Source organism: Catharus ustulatus, chromosome 1, assembly GCF_009819885.2.
Source record: "Catharus ustulatus isolate bCatUst1 chromosome 1, bCatUst1.pri.v2, whole genome shotgun sequence".
Classification (NCBI taxonomy): domain Eukaryota; kingdom Metazoa; phylum Chordata; class Aves; order Passeriformes; family Turdidae; genus Catharus; species Catharus ustulatus.
Genome location: NC_046221.1, coordinates 62,232,686 through 62,252,661, shown reverse-complemented (window position 1 = coordinate 62,252,661; position 19,976 = coordinate 62,232,686). Strand labels below are relative to the sequence as shown.

Sequence of the window (19,976 nt, the reverse complement as noted above, 5' to 3'; positions counted from 1 at the left end):
GTGAAAACATATATAGGATTTTGGAAATTATAAAAGCATTTTCAAAAGCCCTTGCATTTGAAAATATCAGACGTTCTTTCTAAAGGAAGCTAGAGTGACACAGAGAGAAGCTGTTTCCTAATCAGGTGCTGCCTGTACCCAAGCAGGGTAATCTAATTTACAAGTAGGTGACCTATATAGCTGATTATTTATTCAACTAATCAAATTATATTGTGTCATTTGACGTAGGATGTACACAGTGCTGACATGATGTTATTTTTTGTCACCAGATAAGGGAAATTGATTCTAATCTATATTACTTTTGTTAGTCATCAACTCTTACACCTAGACCTGCCAAGGGAAGCATGAATGCATTTTGTGAAGTTCAATAGCACACTTATCATTAGGTCATAGCAAAGATATGCACTGTTGAACAAAGCAAACAAAAAACCAAACCAGTGTCTATCACCATTGAATCAACTATTTCTATGTACCAGTAGTGTAAGGCTGAAAGCACCCTTCTGCCCCCCTCCCACCAGTCACTGCCATGATGCATATGCCCATTTCCACTTCTTCATTTTTGTCCTTCTGTCATCATCTGGTTTTAGACAGAGACCACCTTGGATTGGATTGCATCTTCTAAGAAACCTTCCCTCTTGCTAAGGCAAAAAACACTGAAATCTAAAAAAACCCTCCAGCAACCTGTATGTACTTGTGATGCCCACTTCATGATTAATCTCAGCCAGATGTCATAACCTGGACAAAAGACTCTCTTTTTCTTAATTCTGATTGACTGATTTCATTCACTAACAATATCTACCGCAAAGATCAGTGAGCAATTCTGAGATATCAGCTAGGGCTGGGGAACTCGTCAGGAGGGCTCTGTGTGCCCTAATGAGGAGCAGCAATTGTGGCCACAGCACATCTCGATATTTCTCCCATTCCTCCCCATCCTGCGTTGCTGGTTGGAGTTTTTTTCAATGACCTCGCAGATTTTTTTCAGTGGAGAGGAGGAGCAGAGAGAGGGGATGCTGAGAACTTATTGGGAAGGAGGAAAGTTTTTAAAACCCGTAATTATGAGCCGTTGGTGGAGCAAATGGAGCCTCCTGTGTGAAGTGTTAGGGAGAACGATGACAGTAATTGTTGCTGCTGTCGTTCTCGTGGGTGCGGGGCTCTGTCCCCGATCCGCGGGGAGGAGGGAGCCGGGAACAGCAGGAGCCTGGCCGCGATTCCCAGCGTGAGGCCACCGGCTGTCACAGCTGCCACCTCCGCGAGTCACAGTCGTGGGTGGAAACTCCCGGTGGGAACCTTCTCTTGGGGAAAGCCCCGTGGAGGAGCGGCGGCCCCGCGGCTGCCGGGACCGAGTCTGCTGGAGAGGGCAAGGGGGAAGAAGACAGGGAGCAGTAATCAGTTTGCTCTAGAGAAGTTGGAGGCGGCTCAGCGGGGTGGCGGGGGTGTCGCCGGGCGGGCGGGGGTGTCGCCGGGCCGGTGGCCCCGGCGGAGCGAGTGGCCGGGCGGGGGCCGCTCCGCCGCCCCGTGTGTGCGCCGGGCGGGCGGCAGCAGGAGCGGGCTCCGCTCCGGGAGCGCCCGCGCCTCGGTGGCGGCGGCGGCGGATCGGGCACGGCCCGACCCGGCTCGCTTCGGCCCCCCAGGCCCGCTTACCCCCGGTTACCCCGCCCGTCCCTCGGCGCGGCCGCCTCTCGCTGGGATGTGCCCCTCCCCGCCCCGTTCCCCCTTCTGCCCCGAGCTGTGCTCCCTTGGGGCGCTGGACGGAGTGAATGCAACTTCAGCTGCCGTAGCCGCTTCCATCGCTGTCCTTCCTTCCCTCCCCCCGCCTCCCCTTCTCGCCTGAAAAGAGCAAACTTGCGCTGAAATGGCACCTCGGCTCGTGCGCCAGCCTAACCAGCCCATTAAATATGATCAACGTACCATTTGCATGGATTGAAACCTTTCCCAGTCCTGATTGCTCCAAAGGGGAATCACGTCCTACCTCCCACCTTCCCAATCTTCATTCTCCCAGTGTACACACGCTTGTAATTACTGGTGATTGTGCTAATGCAACCCTGAGCAAAAGCATGCTGGTACTATGGAGAGGGAAGGCAAAGAAAATGCCGTTAATTTAGGGCAATGTACATGTGGATTATGGTTTTTTTTCTTTTCTACACCATCCTATAGATGCTCGTTAAGCATCAACCCAAACATCAGCAGCTCAGTTTCCTAGGCTCCTTTTTTTTTTTTTTTCTCCCTTGGGACTTTTTTTTTTTCCTTTTACCTGATCACAAGGCGATTTGAAAAGAAATGATGGATCGCTTCGTGGACCAGCAAAAGGAGAGAAAGTGAGAAGACGACTTGTTAGTCCTGACTCCAGCCAAGGAGAATGCTGCCTGATCCCACTTCTGCCGTGATTGCTTCTTACATAACTCTCTGTATTCACCGCAGACCGCTTCGCCGGGGGCGGAGGGGGGGCACCCGAGTATAATATCATGTCGGGCCTTCTCCGCATTTGAATCCCCTCCTTCAGCAGAGCGGGGCTTCGAAGCATGATCATTAACTTCGGTGATCAGCACTTGGTTTCTTTTAAAGGAGTCTGAACGGTCTTTTTCTTAAGCTAAAAGGGGTTATTTTTATTATTATTTGTTCAGATGACATTCCCTGTTCCGCTCGCCCCCGCCCCCGCGGCGTGTGCGCACACACACACACTCTCACACCCCTTTTCTTTTCATCATCAGCAAATAAAGATTAGGTGGGCAGATTATAGAAAGCGTTTTCAGTCCTGTGCTGATCTTTATTCCAGAGCCTTTGTGATGATATTGATGATGATGATGGTCAAGTGGACAGTTTGATTTTTGTGTTTGGAGCTAGTTATAAAGAATCAATATTATATCAAGGGGTAACTTTCGTGATAAAGGACTTTAACCACTCTGGCTATTCATCATAAGTCTGTAGCAAGCAGATAGGTCAAAAGAAATTATATTGCACTAAAGAGTGTGTCTTCTTATCTCTCCTATACCAGGGGAATAAGGGACAAGCCGATCGATACAGTAGCTGCTGTATACTTCTTGCAATTATCAATAGCTGATTTCGTCTTTTGAGGCCTGCATCTATTAATACAAACTAATAATAATCTTCTGAGCATATCTGTAGCCAAGGCAATGAAAGTTTTTACACTTGCCGACACTGTTTATATAGCTAGAATTAGTGGACAATGTAACATCGTTTATTTGTCTGTATGCTGGAGTGTATATAAATATATGTATTCATCTCACTTGTATTTTTCAGAAGCACACAGATTTTTGCAAAGGGGCTAAGCCCACTAATTTTACATGCACGTTGCATCCTACAGGCACTTCCTGAAGTATGTAGTGACAGAGGTGTTGCAATACAAATGCAGGGATTTCATATATACAGCACCTATGCATCTATACGTGTGAATGACATGTACGTATGAGCTTTAATGTGTGTTGTCTTTATAATGTCCCCACAACGACGTGTATTACAGATGTTCCACAAAGTATTTTAAATTCTTGCTTAAATTATCTGCTGTTAGGTTAAGGAATGGAAGTAAATGGTAATTGGAATTTGCTACGTGTGAACATAAGCTTTTTTGTATATGAATCAATGTTTATTTACACCCAAGGGTGTATTAAAGAGCCAAGTATTAAATAAAAGGAAAAGTAACTTAAATGTTTAAGGCAAAACGTGTAGGCATAGATGTGCTGTAGACTGGTTCTATGAATCTCGTGGTGGGGCTAGTTGCATTCCACAAAAAAAAATTGTAATAGAAAAGAAACATCTTTATAATTGACATTTGACATGCTGTTTGGGTTAGGCTGTGGTAGACCAAGCACAGATTTCCCTGTGATGGAAACATTTATCATCATGATTGCTGCAGAGTGGCAGGTGGTGTTATCAATTACCTCTTCTTACCAATAATAATATTAGTATGGTAATATCTTTGCTCACGCGAGAACGAATTACTGGTCAGTTGTTGCAGCTTTAAACAGAAAAAAAAATCGTGCTGGATTTAACCCCAGGGTCCTCAAACAAAAGTTGTGGTGCGGAAAGGAGGTGGGAAGACGATACTTCAGCCTGCCAGGAAGAGTAGGAGATGACAGAAAATAAAGCCCAAATAATTGCATGCCCCTTCGAATAAAGTTGCTGAGCAAAATAATAACTTTAAAAGACGGTGGATGGATTGCACGAAATGTCAGATCTGTCTTACCCGCACGTTGGTAACTTTGAAGGGTTTAAGAACAAAAATCTTGTATAAAGCATAAGTGGAGACAGAACTACTTATATGCTCTTTGTAGAGTCAGTCTTGTAGATAAGCTTTCTGATGGTTTTTATGAACTCCGAATAAGGATTTTTTAAAAAGCAAACATGTAACTAGGTGTCGCATTAATGTACAAAAATAAAGTACTGGTTAGTTAATGATATTATTAAGCAGGCAGAATAATAACGTGTCCCTTCTGACAAGGAAAACAACATCGCAAAAGAAGAAGACAATTAAGAAATTAGATTTAATTGCGGAGGGAAAAAAACACTTTTGTTTCCCATCACTAGCAAAGTATTTTGGTGGACCCACCAGTCACGGCGAGGGGGAAGCGAGCGGGTGCGGTTTGAGCCGGAGCACGCGCGACTGCCAGCCCCGCAACCGCGCTCTCCGCTCGCCTGCGCGCCCCTACCTGTGCGGGTGCGCAGAGATTTACGCGGCTAAGCGATCCCATCCCCTCCACCCCCCACCCAACTGGCCGTGGTTTTTCGCAGTCCTACTTCAGCCAACGCATCATTACTTTTTTTTTTTTTTTTTTTTCGCCCTTGACTCAAGAAGATTAATTAAAAGGTCCGTGGAAAACTTTGCGGTGTAATGGGGAGCGAGGGAGGAGGAAGGGGCAGGAGGAGACGCCTATCATTTCATAACTTTCCACTCGCCTCCCGAGCTCGCTACTCTGACAGTTTTCCTCTCAGATCGTGTACAAAGTTTCCCCCGGCGATGCGCGCCGTCGCTGGCTCTGGCGGTGCCTGCCGGAGCCGGGGCTCTGGCCGGAGCCGGGGCTCCGCAGCTCTTCTCCAGCGGGGGCAGCGGCCGCCCCGCTCCGCGCCGCCCGGCACCCGGCTCCGCAGTCCCCGCGCACCGCGGCTGCCTCTTTCTCCCAGAGAAAAAGTGGGAAGGCGAGCGGCATAAGGGAAAAGAAAACCATAAAATGTATCACTTGTAACCCTAGAATATGTTAATGTCAAGAGATACAAATCTGGTAATTATGCCTTTCTTGCCTGTTGTGTTCTCCATTGTTCATTAAACATTAAAGACGGATTATTTAATTTTCCACTTAAAGATTCTCTCACGTTCCGCAAAATCATATTAATTTTCAATCATTTTAATTTTACAAAGGACAAAGTTTTGGGTTTATAACGCTGCCAATGAGCTGCCTTTTTTTTTTTTTCCCTCACATCGCACTTTTAAAACGTTCCCCTAGAAATCGTCTGCTGCTGAGGGAACTACCAAGCACAGAGCAATGGAAAACGCCAAAGTTTTGAGGGGTGGGTGGTGAGCGGGGTGGGGGGGTGGGGGATGTTGCCTCAGTAACAGCAACAAATCTTTTCAAAAGATGACTGGATGAAAATTGACACATTTCAAGTACTACAGCGATTGTGGGAAAAAATGCCTGGGCGAGGTGAAAGTGTGTTCTCACTCATTCCGGGCAAATATCTCATCCAAAGAGAGTACTATCTAAGCCCCCTCACCTGAAAAAGTCGGGGAAATGTCCCTCTCTGTTTTTGAAGGGGAAGCCCTAACTCCGGCTCCCTATCCACGGCTGCGGTGCTGCGGATTGCTTGAACGCCCGCAGATGTTCGCTTTCACCTGCAGTCTGCCTACAGTCTATGCAGCACATACACGCGGAATGTGTTATTCGTGTGAGCCGGGTGTAATAAATCCCTACTTCTGTCGGAAAAAACCCCATGCTCAATTAATGGGCTCATCCCCTCCCACTTCATATTAGAAAATTGCATCATACTTCAACCATCACCGTTGTCTCCAAGTATTTTAAACGAAACACTCTTACTGCGACCAAACTTTCAGCAAGGACGAAAGCACGGGAAGAAGATGCACTACAATTTATAGGTAGTAAGTAAGTTTTTTAATTGTGAAGTGGGCAATCATTGCAAGGAGTGTCGTGTACACATGTCGCCAAACCATGGACAGAAAAGTACGTTCGTCTAATACCAAAAAGCATTGATCTGGCGTTTCAGTGTTCTTTCCCTGAGGGGTCGTGCCCGTTTCTAACGAATACCTGTCCCACAAAAGTCGCGGATGTTGTGCGTGTCAGCAAACTATCCGGAGTGGCCTAAACTGTCGCCTCTAACTTTATTTGGTTTGCCTACCAACATAAAAGCGGGGAATAAACCGAAAGCCCAGAGACAGGGTATCAGAGCTCACGAGATAAAGGGAGCTATCAGCAGGGAAAGTTTACACAGAGAAGGCTCCCAAAGAAGCCGGGGTTAGTGTGTTTTAAGGACTAGGGCTGGATTACTCGGGCTGGGGTGGGGGTATTAGGAGGAAATCCCTTTCACTGATCCCCGGCCCCGTGCGTGGAGCTGCCCGCCTCCCTCCCGCGGCCGGCAAGGTGGGCTGCGCCTCCGCGCCCCTGCGAGGGCCACTCCGCCGAGAGTGGCACGGGGCGGGGGTCGGCGGGGCCGGGCTGCGACTAACATACCAAAAAAAAAAAAAAAAAAAAAAAAGAGAAAAAGGGGAAACAAAGCAAAACTGTGGCGGGGATCTCAGGATCCGCTGAAGGAGCACCCCCGCCCCGAAAGCACACATGCACAGCGCGGCGCGGAGCCGAGTGACACGACAGTGCGCGCACTGCGGGCCCCTGCGCGGAGCGGCGCCGCGGCCATCGGCGACGGTGGGGTACATCCTAGCGGCGGCTGGCTGCCATGGAGCGGGCTGGCCGCGCTCCGCGCCCGCCCCGGCCGAGGGGGAGGTGGACAGGGACGGCCACGGGAAGCAGCAACTTGTGGCGGCAGCCGGGGAGACGGAGCTGCAGCGCGGCGGAGGGGCCGCCCGCCTCCCCGGGGGACGGACGGGGCGGGAGGGACGCGAGTCGGCGGGACGGGGAGGGGAAGGCTCGGCCCGGCTCCCCGGCAACTTGTAATGCGATAAGGCTGGAAAGCGGGGGGTGGGGGGAAGGGAAGTCTCTCCCCACCCCCCCTCCCCACTTTTACAAAAAAAGGGGGGGCCTGGGAGAAAAGCCGCTGTTGGGAAAGTGCGTGCAGAGAGGGAGGCACGGCGGCGGCGGGGAGCGGATCGGGCTGCAGGGCTGGGGGCAGCCCCGGCGGCAGCCCCGGCAGCGCGGCACGGGAGGCGGAGGAGGAGGAGGAGAGTAGGAGGAGCTGCCGTGTGACCCGCTCCGCTCCCAAACTTGAAAGTTTATCTGCCCGAAATCAAGAGCGGCCGCGGTGTGCGCAGCGCTCCTCGGCACGGAGCGGAGGCAGCGATCGGCGGAGCCGCCGCGCAGGGAGCAGCTGGCGGCGCCGCTGAGAACGAGGCAAGGCAGGGGAGGGGGGATCACCCGACGACAACAACAACAGCCACCCCCACCCCCCAAAACTGGGAGACGATCCATACTATTTGCTGGAGACCAAGGACTTGCTCATCGGCGCACACGCGAGCCCGCTGTCATTAGCTAACAGGACACACGGCTGAGCCGGGGGGGTGGGTGGGCGGAAGGGTGAGGAGTGTCACAAAAAGTCATTACAACCTGAGAGAGAGAGGGAGAAAGAAAAAAAACTTCCTACCAATGGACAACAGGAAGTGACCACCACCACCAACGGGGAGTCTCTGCTTGGAGAAAGAAGCTGCAAGACAAAGAAGCAGGGAGAGGTGAAAGACAAAACTGCCCAAGGTCTTCTGCGTGTGCGTGCGCTTTCGAGAGCGGAGAGAACAAAAGTCAGCCGGGAAGGGGAAACAGAAAGAGCGACGGGAAAGGAGATAGGATGGAGGAAGAGCTAAAGAGAAGCATGTGAAGATCAAGGCGAAAGAGCACTACAACGCCGAAAAAGAAAGCACACCGAAGAGGAAAAAGAAAAGGCATACACAAAAGTTTCTTTTCCTCCTGGGAAGAAATTACTCACACATATACACAGAAATCAGATGCTTTGCAGCTCAACTTCTGAGGAAAGCGAGACCGAGAGAGCAGAGGACGCAGAGTGATGTGAAGAAAGAAAAAGGGGGGAAAAGAAAAAAGCAAAATAAAAAAGCAGAGAGCAGAGTAAAAGAAACTGAGAGACGGGGGGGAAGAAAGCACGACAGACAGAGAAGCGAAGATCGTGACCTTTCCCAACAAGTGAACCTTGCACATATGTTGTGTAAAGTGTGTGCAAAACAGATTCCCTCCTGCGTGGTGCGTGTGTGCTTCGCTGCTGCTGCCGCCGCTGCTGCCGCTGCCGCCGCCACCGACGCGGTCGGTGCCTCTCGCAGGCGGCGCTGCCGGTGCCGGGGAGACGCATCATTTGGCGGAGCGAAGCGGCTAATTGCGGAGCCCCGTCCTTCATTTACATATGCAGCCTGAGTCCGCTGGAGCCGCGCCAATCCGCGCTCGCCCCCAGCACCATTAATCGCCATGCATTATTCACAATCATAATTACTGAGCCCCATGCGCGCTGCGCGCAGCCGCCCCAGCCCGCCGCCCCGCGCACACCCCGCCGCCCCGCGCACACCCCGCCCGGCTCATCCCCCGCTCGCTCACCCGCTCACCCGCGCACTCACTCACTCACTCCCAGTTTGGCTGACTGGTTAGCCTTGCCTTTTTTTTTTTTTTCTCCCTGGGGTGTTGGTTGCCTTTTCTGTTGTTTGTTTGGTTTGTTTTGCAACTCGACTTTTATTTGTGAACAGTTATTTCCAACCCCCAATCCCCTTTACTTCGTTCCCAATTCCTTCCCCCCTCCTTGCCACCTCCACGTCGCTGATGCCTCTGCAAAAAGCAGAGTCAAGACGGCTCAGTTAGCAGCATGTCTCGTCGAAAGCAAGCGAAACCCCAGCATCTCAAATCGGACGAAGAGCTGCAAGCAGAGGTAGTTTCTGAGCACGGTAAGGGCTCCCGGCGCCTCTTTCTCTCTCTCTCTCTTTTTGTGAGTGTGTTTCGGACGGAGATAGGTGAATTTATGGTGATGGTGAACATGGGAGCGCAATTACTCTGCAGCGGGAGAATGGGAATTAGAGCAGCCGGGGAAAGAGGCAGCAGAACTGAGAAGTTCGCAGTTTAGCCAAGTTTCTGTAGCCCACCCCCTGCTTAACCAGCCCTCCCAGCAGCAACCTCCCGGCCTCCCCAGCGCTTTGATCGCGGCTGGGCTCGGCGGCTGGGCTCGGCCCTCCCTCCCCACTCACCCGGGCTCCAGCAGCTGCAGGAACGGGCGCCCCGGAGCAGCGCCTGCCTCCTCCTCCTCCTCTTCCTCCTCTCCGCTGTGCTCCTTCTCCCTGTGTTATTGGGTACCCCCTTTCTCCCCCTCCTACTCCCTCCCGGCGGAGGCTCGGAGCGCACAGAAGCCATGTTCCCCTGGCCCCATCGCCGGCAGAAAAGTTGGGGCGGCAGGGGCCGGGGTGCCCTGCCCGGGGCCGAGGGAGGTCCCGCGGGCTGCCGGGCCCCGGGGCAGCCCCGCGGCGGCCGCTGCCCGGGGATGCCCCACGGCCCCGGCTCGGCCGCGCAGGCTGCGAGGGCTGCCCCGGCCGCTCGCCCCGTTCACCCCGGGGGACCGGGGGGGACCGTGGCAGGAGCGTGCCTCCTCTCGGGTGAGCGGGGCCAGGGGAGTTGGTTTCATTATTTTCGAGAGGATTGAACAGCAGCTTTTAGCCTTCCCCCCCTGCGCTGCCTTCCCCCCTTCGCCTCCTGGCTCTGCTGCGACTGTAATTATTATCAGTGGTAGGTGACACGGAGTGCCACCACCGCCACCAGCCCCTGTCGCCCAGGCTGTAGGCAGTGGGGAAGGGTTATTTTCTCGCCCATCCGCCATTCCTCGCTTCCTCCCCACACGCAGGCACACGCACACTTGCTTTTATGCATCTGGGCTGCCAGGCTGCTAGTGAACAAGTGTCCAAAGCTGGAGAGTAATCTTGCTTTATTTCCACTTTGCTATAATTTTCTTTTCGGGAATAAGGGCTGCAGGGTTTCCTTCCTTCTTCCTTCTTCCTTTTTCCTTTTTTTTTGTTTTTTTTATTATTTTTTAAAATTAGTTTTAATTTCCTTAGTAGTGCCTGGCACTGCAGCGTGCAAAGGCTCACCGCAGCCCATGCTCTCTTCTGGACTAAGTTGAGAGCTTCCACTTTAAAGTTTTTCTTTTCCTCTTTGCATAGAGCCCACTGCTTTCTTAGTTTCTCACATAACCAAGCGGGATCCCCAATGTTTTCGGCTTTCTGTGTAGGCCTCTTACTTCTCTATATTATCTCCTCTCCCTTCCAAAAGGAAAACAAAAAAGTCCTTTTCCTGCTTTAAAACTATAATTACTCTTAAGTTGCATCTGTGAGGAGAGAAAAGCGGCAAAGTTGAAGCCTGAGCAGGATTTTGACTATTGTATCTGAACTTTACAGCCCTGAAGCTTAAGGCAGCGTGAATCCACTTCATCAGGTTAAAACATCTGTCAGACTGGCAAATTGTTAAGCCTCCTGCTCCTTCCCAGGGTGTTTGGGGAGGCAGGGAGCAAGTCCCACACTGTCCAGAGCTGCTAAGGGGGCTCCTGCCACTGCTCCAGGAAAACCCATTTGGGTGTTGACAATAACAGGCACACAGAGAAATGCTTCCTTCTGTCACAGTGGAGGAGCAAAGGAGTGCATTTCCAATTTTTTTTTTCCTTAGGAAATTGTAGTCGTGTAAAATAAATTAATATAGAACAATTAGTATTTTATTATGAAAGCAAGATTTGTTGAGCCAATCTCTGTTGGGTTGGGCTCTAGGTCTAAGAATTTATCTTTAACATTATAAACTTTTACATGCTCTGAATCCGTTTCAATACAGGAAAATAAAACCCCACTACTTCATTGTGACACTCCTGGTGAGTTAATAAATTGAAAAAAATTGTTAAACTAGGTTTTTGTTTTGTTTTGTGAATCTTATCTATGTAGCCATGTCACCCGAGATTAGAACAAGAGATATGCTAAAAAGAAACGCTTGCATATGGTGGGTAGATTAAGGACAAAGAATCTTTTTGTCATGGAAATGTTTTTTTTTTTTTCCCCTTTTTGGGGGGGTTTTGTTTTGTTTACTTCATCACATAGAATTTCTCACACTTGGTTTGTTTTGTATTGCCCTCAATGACTACATGATCAAATGAATGGATTTATTTCTGCCGAATGAGAAAGACAGTCTTTCCATCAAAAGGACTACATTGCATCCCAGTGAGGAATTTTAAAGCGTTATTATTGTGGTCCCTGAATAGCACAAAATCGGCTTTCACAGCAGCCCTAAAATGCAACAATGTAAAAATACTTTTCAGCCTTAGAAGGCTGTTATCAAAATGTGGTATGTTTCCTTTTATTAAAGCATATTTTAATTAATAGAGTGAAACTCTTGATAGTTAACAATTAACAAGCTGAAGTTGGGTTTGCACTTTCGTTTGAGAAACGTGAACAAGGTGGAGACAGGCTGCAGGAGCAGAGGGCTATCTAGTGCACATTAGCGTAATGTAAATCATTTACACGTTGTGTTAGGAAGCCTAACGATTGCCATACTAGAAAGCAATTTTATAGGCCAGATATAGTGAGAGTTCCAAATCTCGTGAATTAAAGCACTTCTTGTCAAGTCAGTGTTCTTCGTTTCTGTTCACAGCTGTGATCAAGATATTGCTACAGTTCCTGAGTATATTTTGCAACAGGCCAAAAATAGTTCACACAGCGCAAGAATATTTGTCATTTTAAGAAAGCAAACTGTTTAAGTATTATTTCATATGTGTAGCCTTTTCACTCGTTTTGCTCCTTGTCTCCAAAGGACTTGATGCAAGACTAAACAAATGAAGATTATTATTTATTTAATGAAATCATGTTTAATATCACCTCTAAATAGATTTTATAAAATGAAACATTTAAAAATTAATGTTTCATAAATGTAATCCTCACAGTGAAGGGACACTCATAGAAACAGAGAGAAACCTGGAAGTTTGAGGTGCAGGGTGGAAGACAAATATTAGGCCAGGTTTTAAGTTGACTGGTCACAGTAGAACTTTCATGCTAATGTTATCAAAAAAGTTTTAGAATCTAAACAAATAATTTTATAGCCTGCTTGGGCTACAGCATAGCACAACTACATTCAAACAGGACATTGTCACGGTGGCGAGAAACTGTTGGAAATCTGAAGATGATTAGTATGTCATCAACTACAACTGTACCCTCAAAATCATTTGAATTTAATTCCCAAAAGTGAAATGCTGAAAAATGTATTTTTAAATAATTTTGAAATGTTAACAAATAGCTGATGATGATATCTTTCTTGAATAATTGCAGTGTAGAAGAGTGAACAAAAATACATATTAAAACCCCCACAATTTGAGGTTGTTAAATGGGAAGATCTGCTGGAAATCATTTAAAAACAGCAACAGCAGGACTCAGATGACTGCCTGTAGAATACAATAATCTCAGTTTCACAGTAAATGTAACACATTGTAATAGCTGGAATTATATTTCTAATACACTTGCCTAATTCAACAGATTACAAACGAATCAGAATTGTAGATACAATAAACATGCTTCAACTCCAATGAATTTTAAAATTAAACCATGGACATAGCATTTGTATTTTTAAGGTAGAGATAACAGAAAGTGTTTTGTTTGTGGGGGTTTTGTTTGGGTTTTAATATTTTGGTTGGGGTTTGTTTTGTATTTTTGTTTGTTTGGCTAGGTTTTTTTAGTGCTGAAAAGTGATTCTTAGAGTGTGCAAGTGAGGTTCTGGTAAGAGTGATGACAAATGGTGCTTTGGACTTCTTCATGTGAAGTTTCTGGCAAAGATATATCATTGTTCAGCCTGAGGTGGAAGGGATATCTTTGTAGTGAACTGTGTAAAGAGAGTTTTCTAATGTGTCTTTTGCAGTAATTTTAAAAAATATTGGACCTCTTTTTTCTCCCACTCTTCAATACATGCAACATAGTCTAAACTAATTGATCTGTTTCGTCTTGATAAAGTGGGATTGGGCTGTGCAGTTTTGGGCAGTTTGGTGACTGGACTTAGTATTCTTCTGGAGTATGTACACAGACGCACAGGCTCAGCTACAGCAAAGACACAGTTCAGCATGTAGCAGCCAGCCTCATGTGAGGGTGGCGACTCCATCTGTGTGTAAGGGAGGGTTAAAACACATTTTGGGGGGACATTCTCCATATGAAATTGAGGTTATTCTCTATTGCTTAGACACTGTTGCATTTCAAACTTGAGAAGTCACAAGCAGCTGTCAGTAAACATAAAACTTAGGTGATTTTTGCAAATGTTGGTTCTGAGGTAAGTGTAAGAGAAGGCTTTTTGTTTTGCAAAATAAAGGCCAAATTAGTATCGCTATAAATAGTCCCTTTGATTAGAAATGGTAATTGAAACTTTATTTAAATACTTTTGCCATTCATGTTCAAACTATGTAACATTTGTGTTTGTATAATTTAAAAAATATTCTGCACTGAATTGTGTCAGCCATAGAAAAATATTTGGAATAATAAGGAAACTACAGACATCGGCCAATTTGCTGATGTATGTATAACAATGGAAGTAGACAAAATTGGGTCAGATTTTATCTGATGATGCTCGTCTTGAAGTCTTACCATGTCCTGAGGTAGACATTAAAGCACTTTTTCCAGAGTGAGAGGGAGGAAATTTTGAAAGGTGTTTGTTTAAGTTCTGTGTAATTAAGCTATCAATATGCATACATCTAGGTGCTGAAAATTGCTTTTCCTTGCCTAAGATAGAGGAAAAGCTACAATTCAAAACACATGTGGCATTAGAAAAAGAATAAAAATAAACTAATTAATAAAGAGTATTAGTGCCATCTGAAAAATAGACTGAGTCCTGGGAAGATTTTCCTGATATCTCTCCTTCATTTGATTTGTTGTCTGCCAAACACAGACAAGCATATCTGTTGACTATCCAGCAGCCAGGGCATGAGTCAATCACTTTTGCTGATAATAAACCAGGTCAGGCATGACATTAAAATTGTTAAGTACTGACACAGTTTCTGCAATAAAGCATATAAAAATAATTCATTTTATTATATTGTATTTGTAAAACGAGAGTAATTGTCTACATTTTTTTCCAGAGGAAGCGCTAGTAAATCTAGTTCTAGCAATACATTCATATTGAATTTTATACATCAATGCCAATCCTGTTTCCTTTGTGCTCTTAAAATTTCCCACTGAATGTGGGGAAGGTTCTCCACTAATTCAAAAAAGGGAATTTAGGCCAAAATGTACTTTTGGGAGCTGATTCAGTTATAGTGCTGTTAAACCTAGAGAACGTTTCTTCTTATCAAGGAAATACCCTTCAAAACCATGAAAGCCAGAAAGATAGATGTTTGCAAGGCTGATAGAAAACCATAATGCAGCACATTTTAAAAGTCTGTTTCTTTTGAGCTAAAAAGTGCAAAGATGGAGGATTAAAGACAGGGGACTTTACTATTTCCTTGCTATATTTAGAGCGCAAAAAGTGAGTATACTTGAACAATATTTATTATTACAGCCTAAGCTAAATCTTTACAAAAAACCTTTCCGAAATTCTTATTACCACTTTCTAACATTGGTGCGTGTAGCACATTCCTCCCCCCGCACCCCCAGTTTCATCACTCCCCACACCCCCCCAAAAAATACCCAACAAAACCTGAAAGCTACCACTGGTTGCGAGGGAAGCACAAAAAACATTTCCAAACTTTGGAGGCGGGCGCACCGAGGGGCTCGGGCAGGCTGCGGAGCCCCTGGAGCGGGGGCGCAGGTGGGCGCTGCGCGGCTGGGTCGCGCCGCGGGAGCTCCGCCGGGGAATGCCGGCCAGAAGGTGGGATCGCGGAGCGCCAGAAAGCTTCCCCAAGTCTCCTCTCCCCGAGGGTGGGTAGTTAGAAGTGCTTTGACAAGGCTTGCTGATTTAACCTTTGCCTGCTTTGCCCTGCCAGGGGTGGCCACTAGATGTCAAGCTCATAATACAATTAGTACATCTGTGCAGTTGACCTTGGCAGCACGGCTTACCACTGTTCTGTTAAGTGTTAACACTGAATTTGAGTGTTAACTAGAGATCCCTCGGAGTTTGCTACATGCTGTACAGCTTATCAAATGCCCATCTAGTTCAGCACAAGTGTTTACAGTCCTTAAAGTAGGAAAAAGGTTTCCTTTTGTGAAGCCCAGCATCTTGAACTGCTTAATTAACCCTGCAGGTGCTGCCGTATTTTTGTTCCAGATAATCAAAATTGACTCGTTGTTCAGCGTTTCAGGAGACCCCTTGTCCTGGTGCCATTTGATAGCTTTCATTTATGAATTTGTGATTCACTAATGTCTCCAAAACTGGAAAGATAAAAGCTAAAGGATCTGTCGACATCGTTGTGGCTTTGCTTTCCTGGGCAATACTGCAGTATATGGAGTAGTGAAAGACCAAAATTACTGAGCTGCACAGCTGGCATTGAACCACTCCAGGTTTGCTTTTTCAAGCACTCCTGGTTGTGAGTAATTTTACTCGAAGGAGACCAGAACTGATAAGTTCAGTTTTGAGATACTTAGGAGATGCAGGATTCAGTCCTCACATTAGCTCCTTGTCTTGCAAGCCTCCAAAACCAAATTTGTCCTCCTTTCTGTGCTTGTTCAGAAAGTGCTTGGCTTCGTTAATTCATGCAGGGTGTTAAGAGTTGTGCAGTTTAAGACGTAGTTAATTACACACTTTTCAAGGAAAGCAATGCAGAATCTCTATGGTCCTCCCTCTTTCTTCTAGTTTATTTGTTTTGGTTTGGTGGGTTCCTTTATTCTTTTTTTTTTTCATATCAACTGTATTAGAAGCATTTACCTAGCTTTTATTTTTTGGTTTTTTTAGGATTCCCAATGAAACTCGATGCATTCCAAATAAACTTAGTTCCTACAGACACCCGTGTTATCTGTACACGAATTCTACCCGACCTGAAATTATTGTACCTGTACCATAACAGCCAACCGACTAGCTGTTTATATGACTTTGAAAAACATAACACAGGTCTTATTTAATATGATATCTTGCACAGATATTACAAACAATTTGTGAGGCTTGCATCTGTTCCACATCTGCGTCCACAGAGAAAGGCACCAGTGTTTGATATAGTGAAGGGCTTCGCTGCACAGATTAGAAACCGAAATGTTTTAACCAGAGTACAGTTAGTGCCTGTGCCACAGGTGGCTGTTACTTAACAAATTCTGAGATCCAGGCTACTGAATAGATCAAACCGTGAGTGCCAGGTCAGCACCGGGTTCTGCATAGCAAGAGTGCCCTCCACTGTTCAAATCCTTACTAACAGCTTTTGTGGGCTGAGAAAAAGGACAGAAAATTTTTCTTTTGAGTCTGGAATTTCTTCTACATTGTTAAACACAGTAGGGGTCTCTATTTGTCTCCTCCTGTTTCACAGCTTGGGCTCAGTATGTGATAATTCATCTTTCTTTATGGGATTCAAAGCTATCATAAAGAGTTAAAAAGAATTAATTTGCAAGAAAATAAACGTGTTCCAACAATTTAAGAAAACTTTCTTTAACAGCTCTGGCAATTGTAAGAGATGATAGAGCTAAGGAAAAAGTAGTACTGTTCTTCTCCAGGATCAATATGTTGCTACAAGGCTACTGTTTCCAAATTAATATAATTTTAAAACAAATTTGTGGGGTTTCTTTAGTATATATTGTTACTTTATTTAATCTGTGTTTGGGGGAAAATAAATATTGCGATGGTAGGAGTAGTAACTAATTGTCCTGTATGAGTGCATGAGGCTCAGAGTTTTGTTTATAATAATGCTGTTTAAATACACAAAATGCTGTGAGCTGCACAAATGATTATTGGATTTGCATGTGAGAGCATTTTATACATCTGTCTTCCTAGTTAACAGACATTTTAGCTTTAGCTGATGCTAACATATGCAATTTTTTCTGAAACTTCTTCACAGTTTCTACACTGCTTCTCAGTGGGTTTTTCATCTTCCTGAAAGAAATTACTACATTTAGAAAATATTAATTAACTCTTTATTATAGAGCTCTGAATGCAGAAAAAATAGTAATTCATACAACACACTTTCATGGTTTCATTTGTATAATTGCGTATAGTCTAAAAAGAAGCTTTGGAAAATATTTTACTCCCACATTTGTTGAATTCCTTTACGAGACAGTTGTGTTTGAATGCTTCAGGAAGGTATCAGCAATTTAAAATATGTGCAAGCCTAAGGAAATGTTGATTCTCCTACTTGATTTTACCCAAATGTCCTATGAATCACACATAATTTGAGAATTCCGTGACACAGAGTAACAGAAAAAGAAAATACTGAATAATCAGAGATAATTTTATTGTAACAGTCCTCACTTAATATAATTGAAAAAGCTCTTTTCAGGTAATTTACTTGTGCGGAACTAGAACTGATTTAAGATGGGACAAAATGAAAAGATTCTGGACCAAAAATTAAACACAGTATTTGGTTAGGGCTTTTTCCAGACTGGAAGCAGATAGTTCTAAGAAAGGGGGCATTTAATAAGCAGCATACATTTTAGGAATTAATGTGACTACCATATGATGCCTAATTTCAGTCTCTTTCGCAAAAGTAGCAACATTTTTGAAGCACCCATTCGTTGTATTTTCCCTTCATATCATACAAAAAGTTCTCCTCTCGCACAGAGGAGAAAGATCTATGCTGGCAATAAAAATTCAGAGCTAGTAAAGCCAGGTTTACAAACCCTCTGTGTGTAAAATCAGAAGTGACCATTTTTTTCTCAACTTCACATTTCCCAATGGTGACTAAAGGACCCAGGGCACCCTTTGTGACATCTGCCTTCCACCTGGGCACTGAGGAAGCGGGCCAACACCATCCTCCTTGCCCCTGCCTGGAAAGTGTTTGGTGGGTGCACTCAGTCAGGGGCATAGAGCAAAGGCTCCTGGCATCAACCCTCGCATCCCTTGGTTAGTCACCAGAGCACCTGAATGGCTTCAGGTATCACCACCCCAAAGTGCCTTTTTCAAAATGCCTTCGTTTGAATTTCCATGGGCTAATTTTAGGGCCAGACCTCGCTGGCGCAAAGTGCCAGTGCCGCTGGAGCCACAGTGGCTCTGTGGGCTGGTACCTGCTCAGGAGCTCATCTCGGGAACCATCTGAGAGATGCTGCCTGAGATTTTTCACCTGTTTTCATAGGGGAAGCTTGATGTGCTGCAATTCATCTTGCATCGTGTAGCAGCTTCAGATTAGTCTGCTAGCTGTTAGACTGCTAATGAGAAAAAGAAAATAACTGAGAGGTTATTAGTGGCTGAGATCTTGACTGCTTGACAAAACTCCCATTCAACACCTTTTGTGTAACTAAGAACTGCAAAATTCAACCCATGTCGGTAAGATTAAGCAAGTGCTCATTTAATTCTGCCAAAGTCTTTGGAAATTTTTACTGTATCACATCCTCACTGTAATAACAAAAATTACTGTTTCTCTTCAGGAAAGTTTAAAGAAAAAATATTAAGTCCTTCACTACCTAATGGATTCAATCACTTTGTAATTCATCAGAAAATGAAAGCAAGATATAAAGCATAAATTAATAAGGAAAAATGCTATGTTTTTCTGCAACAGACATCCTGTAATTAAAAAAACAAAATTAATTTGTGGCTTAGTATTTTAGCATTTTAACATTTTTAAATTCTAAATTAATTATTACATTTTGATATAGATGTCTGTCATTCACTAAGTGACTGAGTTTTAACAAAGAATCAAAAACATCCTTTCATGTAAAAAGGTTTTAAGCTTTACTCCCTGTTGAATTCAGTGAGAACTTACACTTCAAAAGCAATAGCAAATATAGTGTCTTAGTGCTTTCACATCAGTAAGTACTACTGAAAGGGATGTTAGAAATTGCATTTGTGAATTATGGAAGCAATGTCCATTTGTCCAGTGTGGGTACATACTGAAAAATATTTATCAGTTGGCATTTCTAGCCTTTCTTGTTTTACCTCTGGGCTTGATTGTTTGCATGGCCAGTTTGTACTCTTTCAATCCTATTAAATGCAGCACTGTTTCAGACGTGAGTAAAGGCTACTTATTTGAGTAGGACTTGTTGGATTGAGACCACAGGCTGTCAGTCTGTGAAGCATCTTAGTAACACCAGCATGCTGTGCAGGAAAGCACCATCACCCGTGGCAAAGCAGCATTTACTTCCATGCCATTTTTGTCACCTGTACAAGGAAGTGAAGCTTTGATTGAGACTTGTTAGATTTTTTTTTTTTAGCCAGAATAATTTATTTCATTTATTCTAAATGGAAAGTACTGTGGTGAGATTTGTAATATGTCTAGTTTGAGGTTGAACTGGGGAGAAGAAAACCCCTAGCAACTCTTCAGCATTATTTGAAATATTTTTCTAAAGGAGTCCTTGACTATTTCAAGGCAGATAGATGATAAGGTGAATGAACTTGGATTTGAAAAGTATTCTCACTATTTTTAAGGTATGGGAGTTGAGGGAAGGAGAAATACAAAACAGAAATGTAGACCCCCACTTAGTACAGGCAGGAGCCTGGTCTCCCTGAGACAGCACAAAACTAGCTATTTATTTAACTGAGAACAGAGCTGAGCACTGACTATGCAAGAAATAGCTATACTGCTGCATTCCTCATATCTTTTTCAGAAATTATATTTCAAATGCAAATTCCGGCCATTTCTTTGAGTTTGAGAACAAGTATACTAGCCTGCTTATTACTTTGAAATGCTGAACAGGTCCACATAGATACCTCCTGGCAGTGGGCACCAGTAGTTAAGGTTGCCTTGGAAAGCTTATGTTATACATACCATCTTTGATACATGAAGATCATGAG

General features: G+C 45.0%; 1 protein-coding gene across 2 annotated transcripts in view; it reads left to right on the top strand.

Annotated features, from left to right (window-relative positions):
• Window positions 1-8,685: 8,685 nt before the first annotated feature.
• The window catches only part of SALL3 (spalt like transcription factor 3), a 22,561-nt gene continuing 11,270 nt past the window's right edge, over window positions 8,686-19,976 (top strand). The window contains exon 1 of one of the 2 annotated variants that reach the window (XM_033058239.2): window positions 8,686-9,070. In XM_033058239.2, the coding sequence (XP_032914130.1) occupies window positions 8,992-9,070 (79 nt within the window). In that variant the 5' untranslated portion in view covers window positions 8,686-8,991. The remainder of the gene's footprint in view (window positions 9,071-19,976) is intronic. The other variant, XM_033058220.2, reaches the window with a different exon arrangement.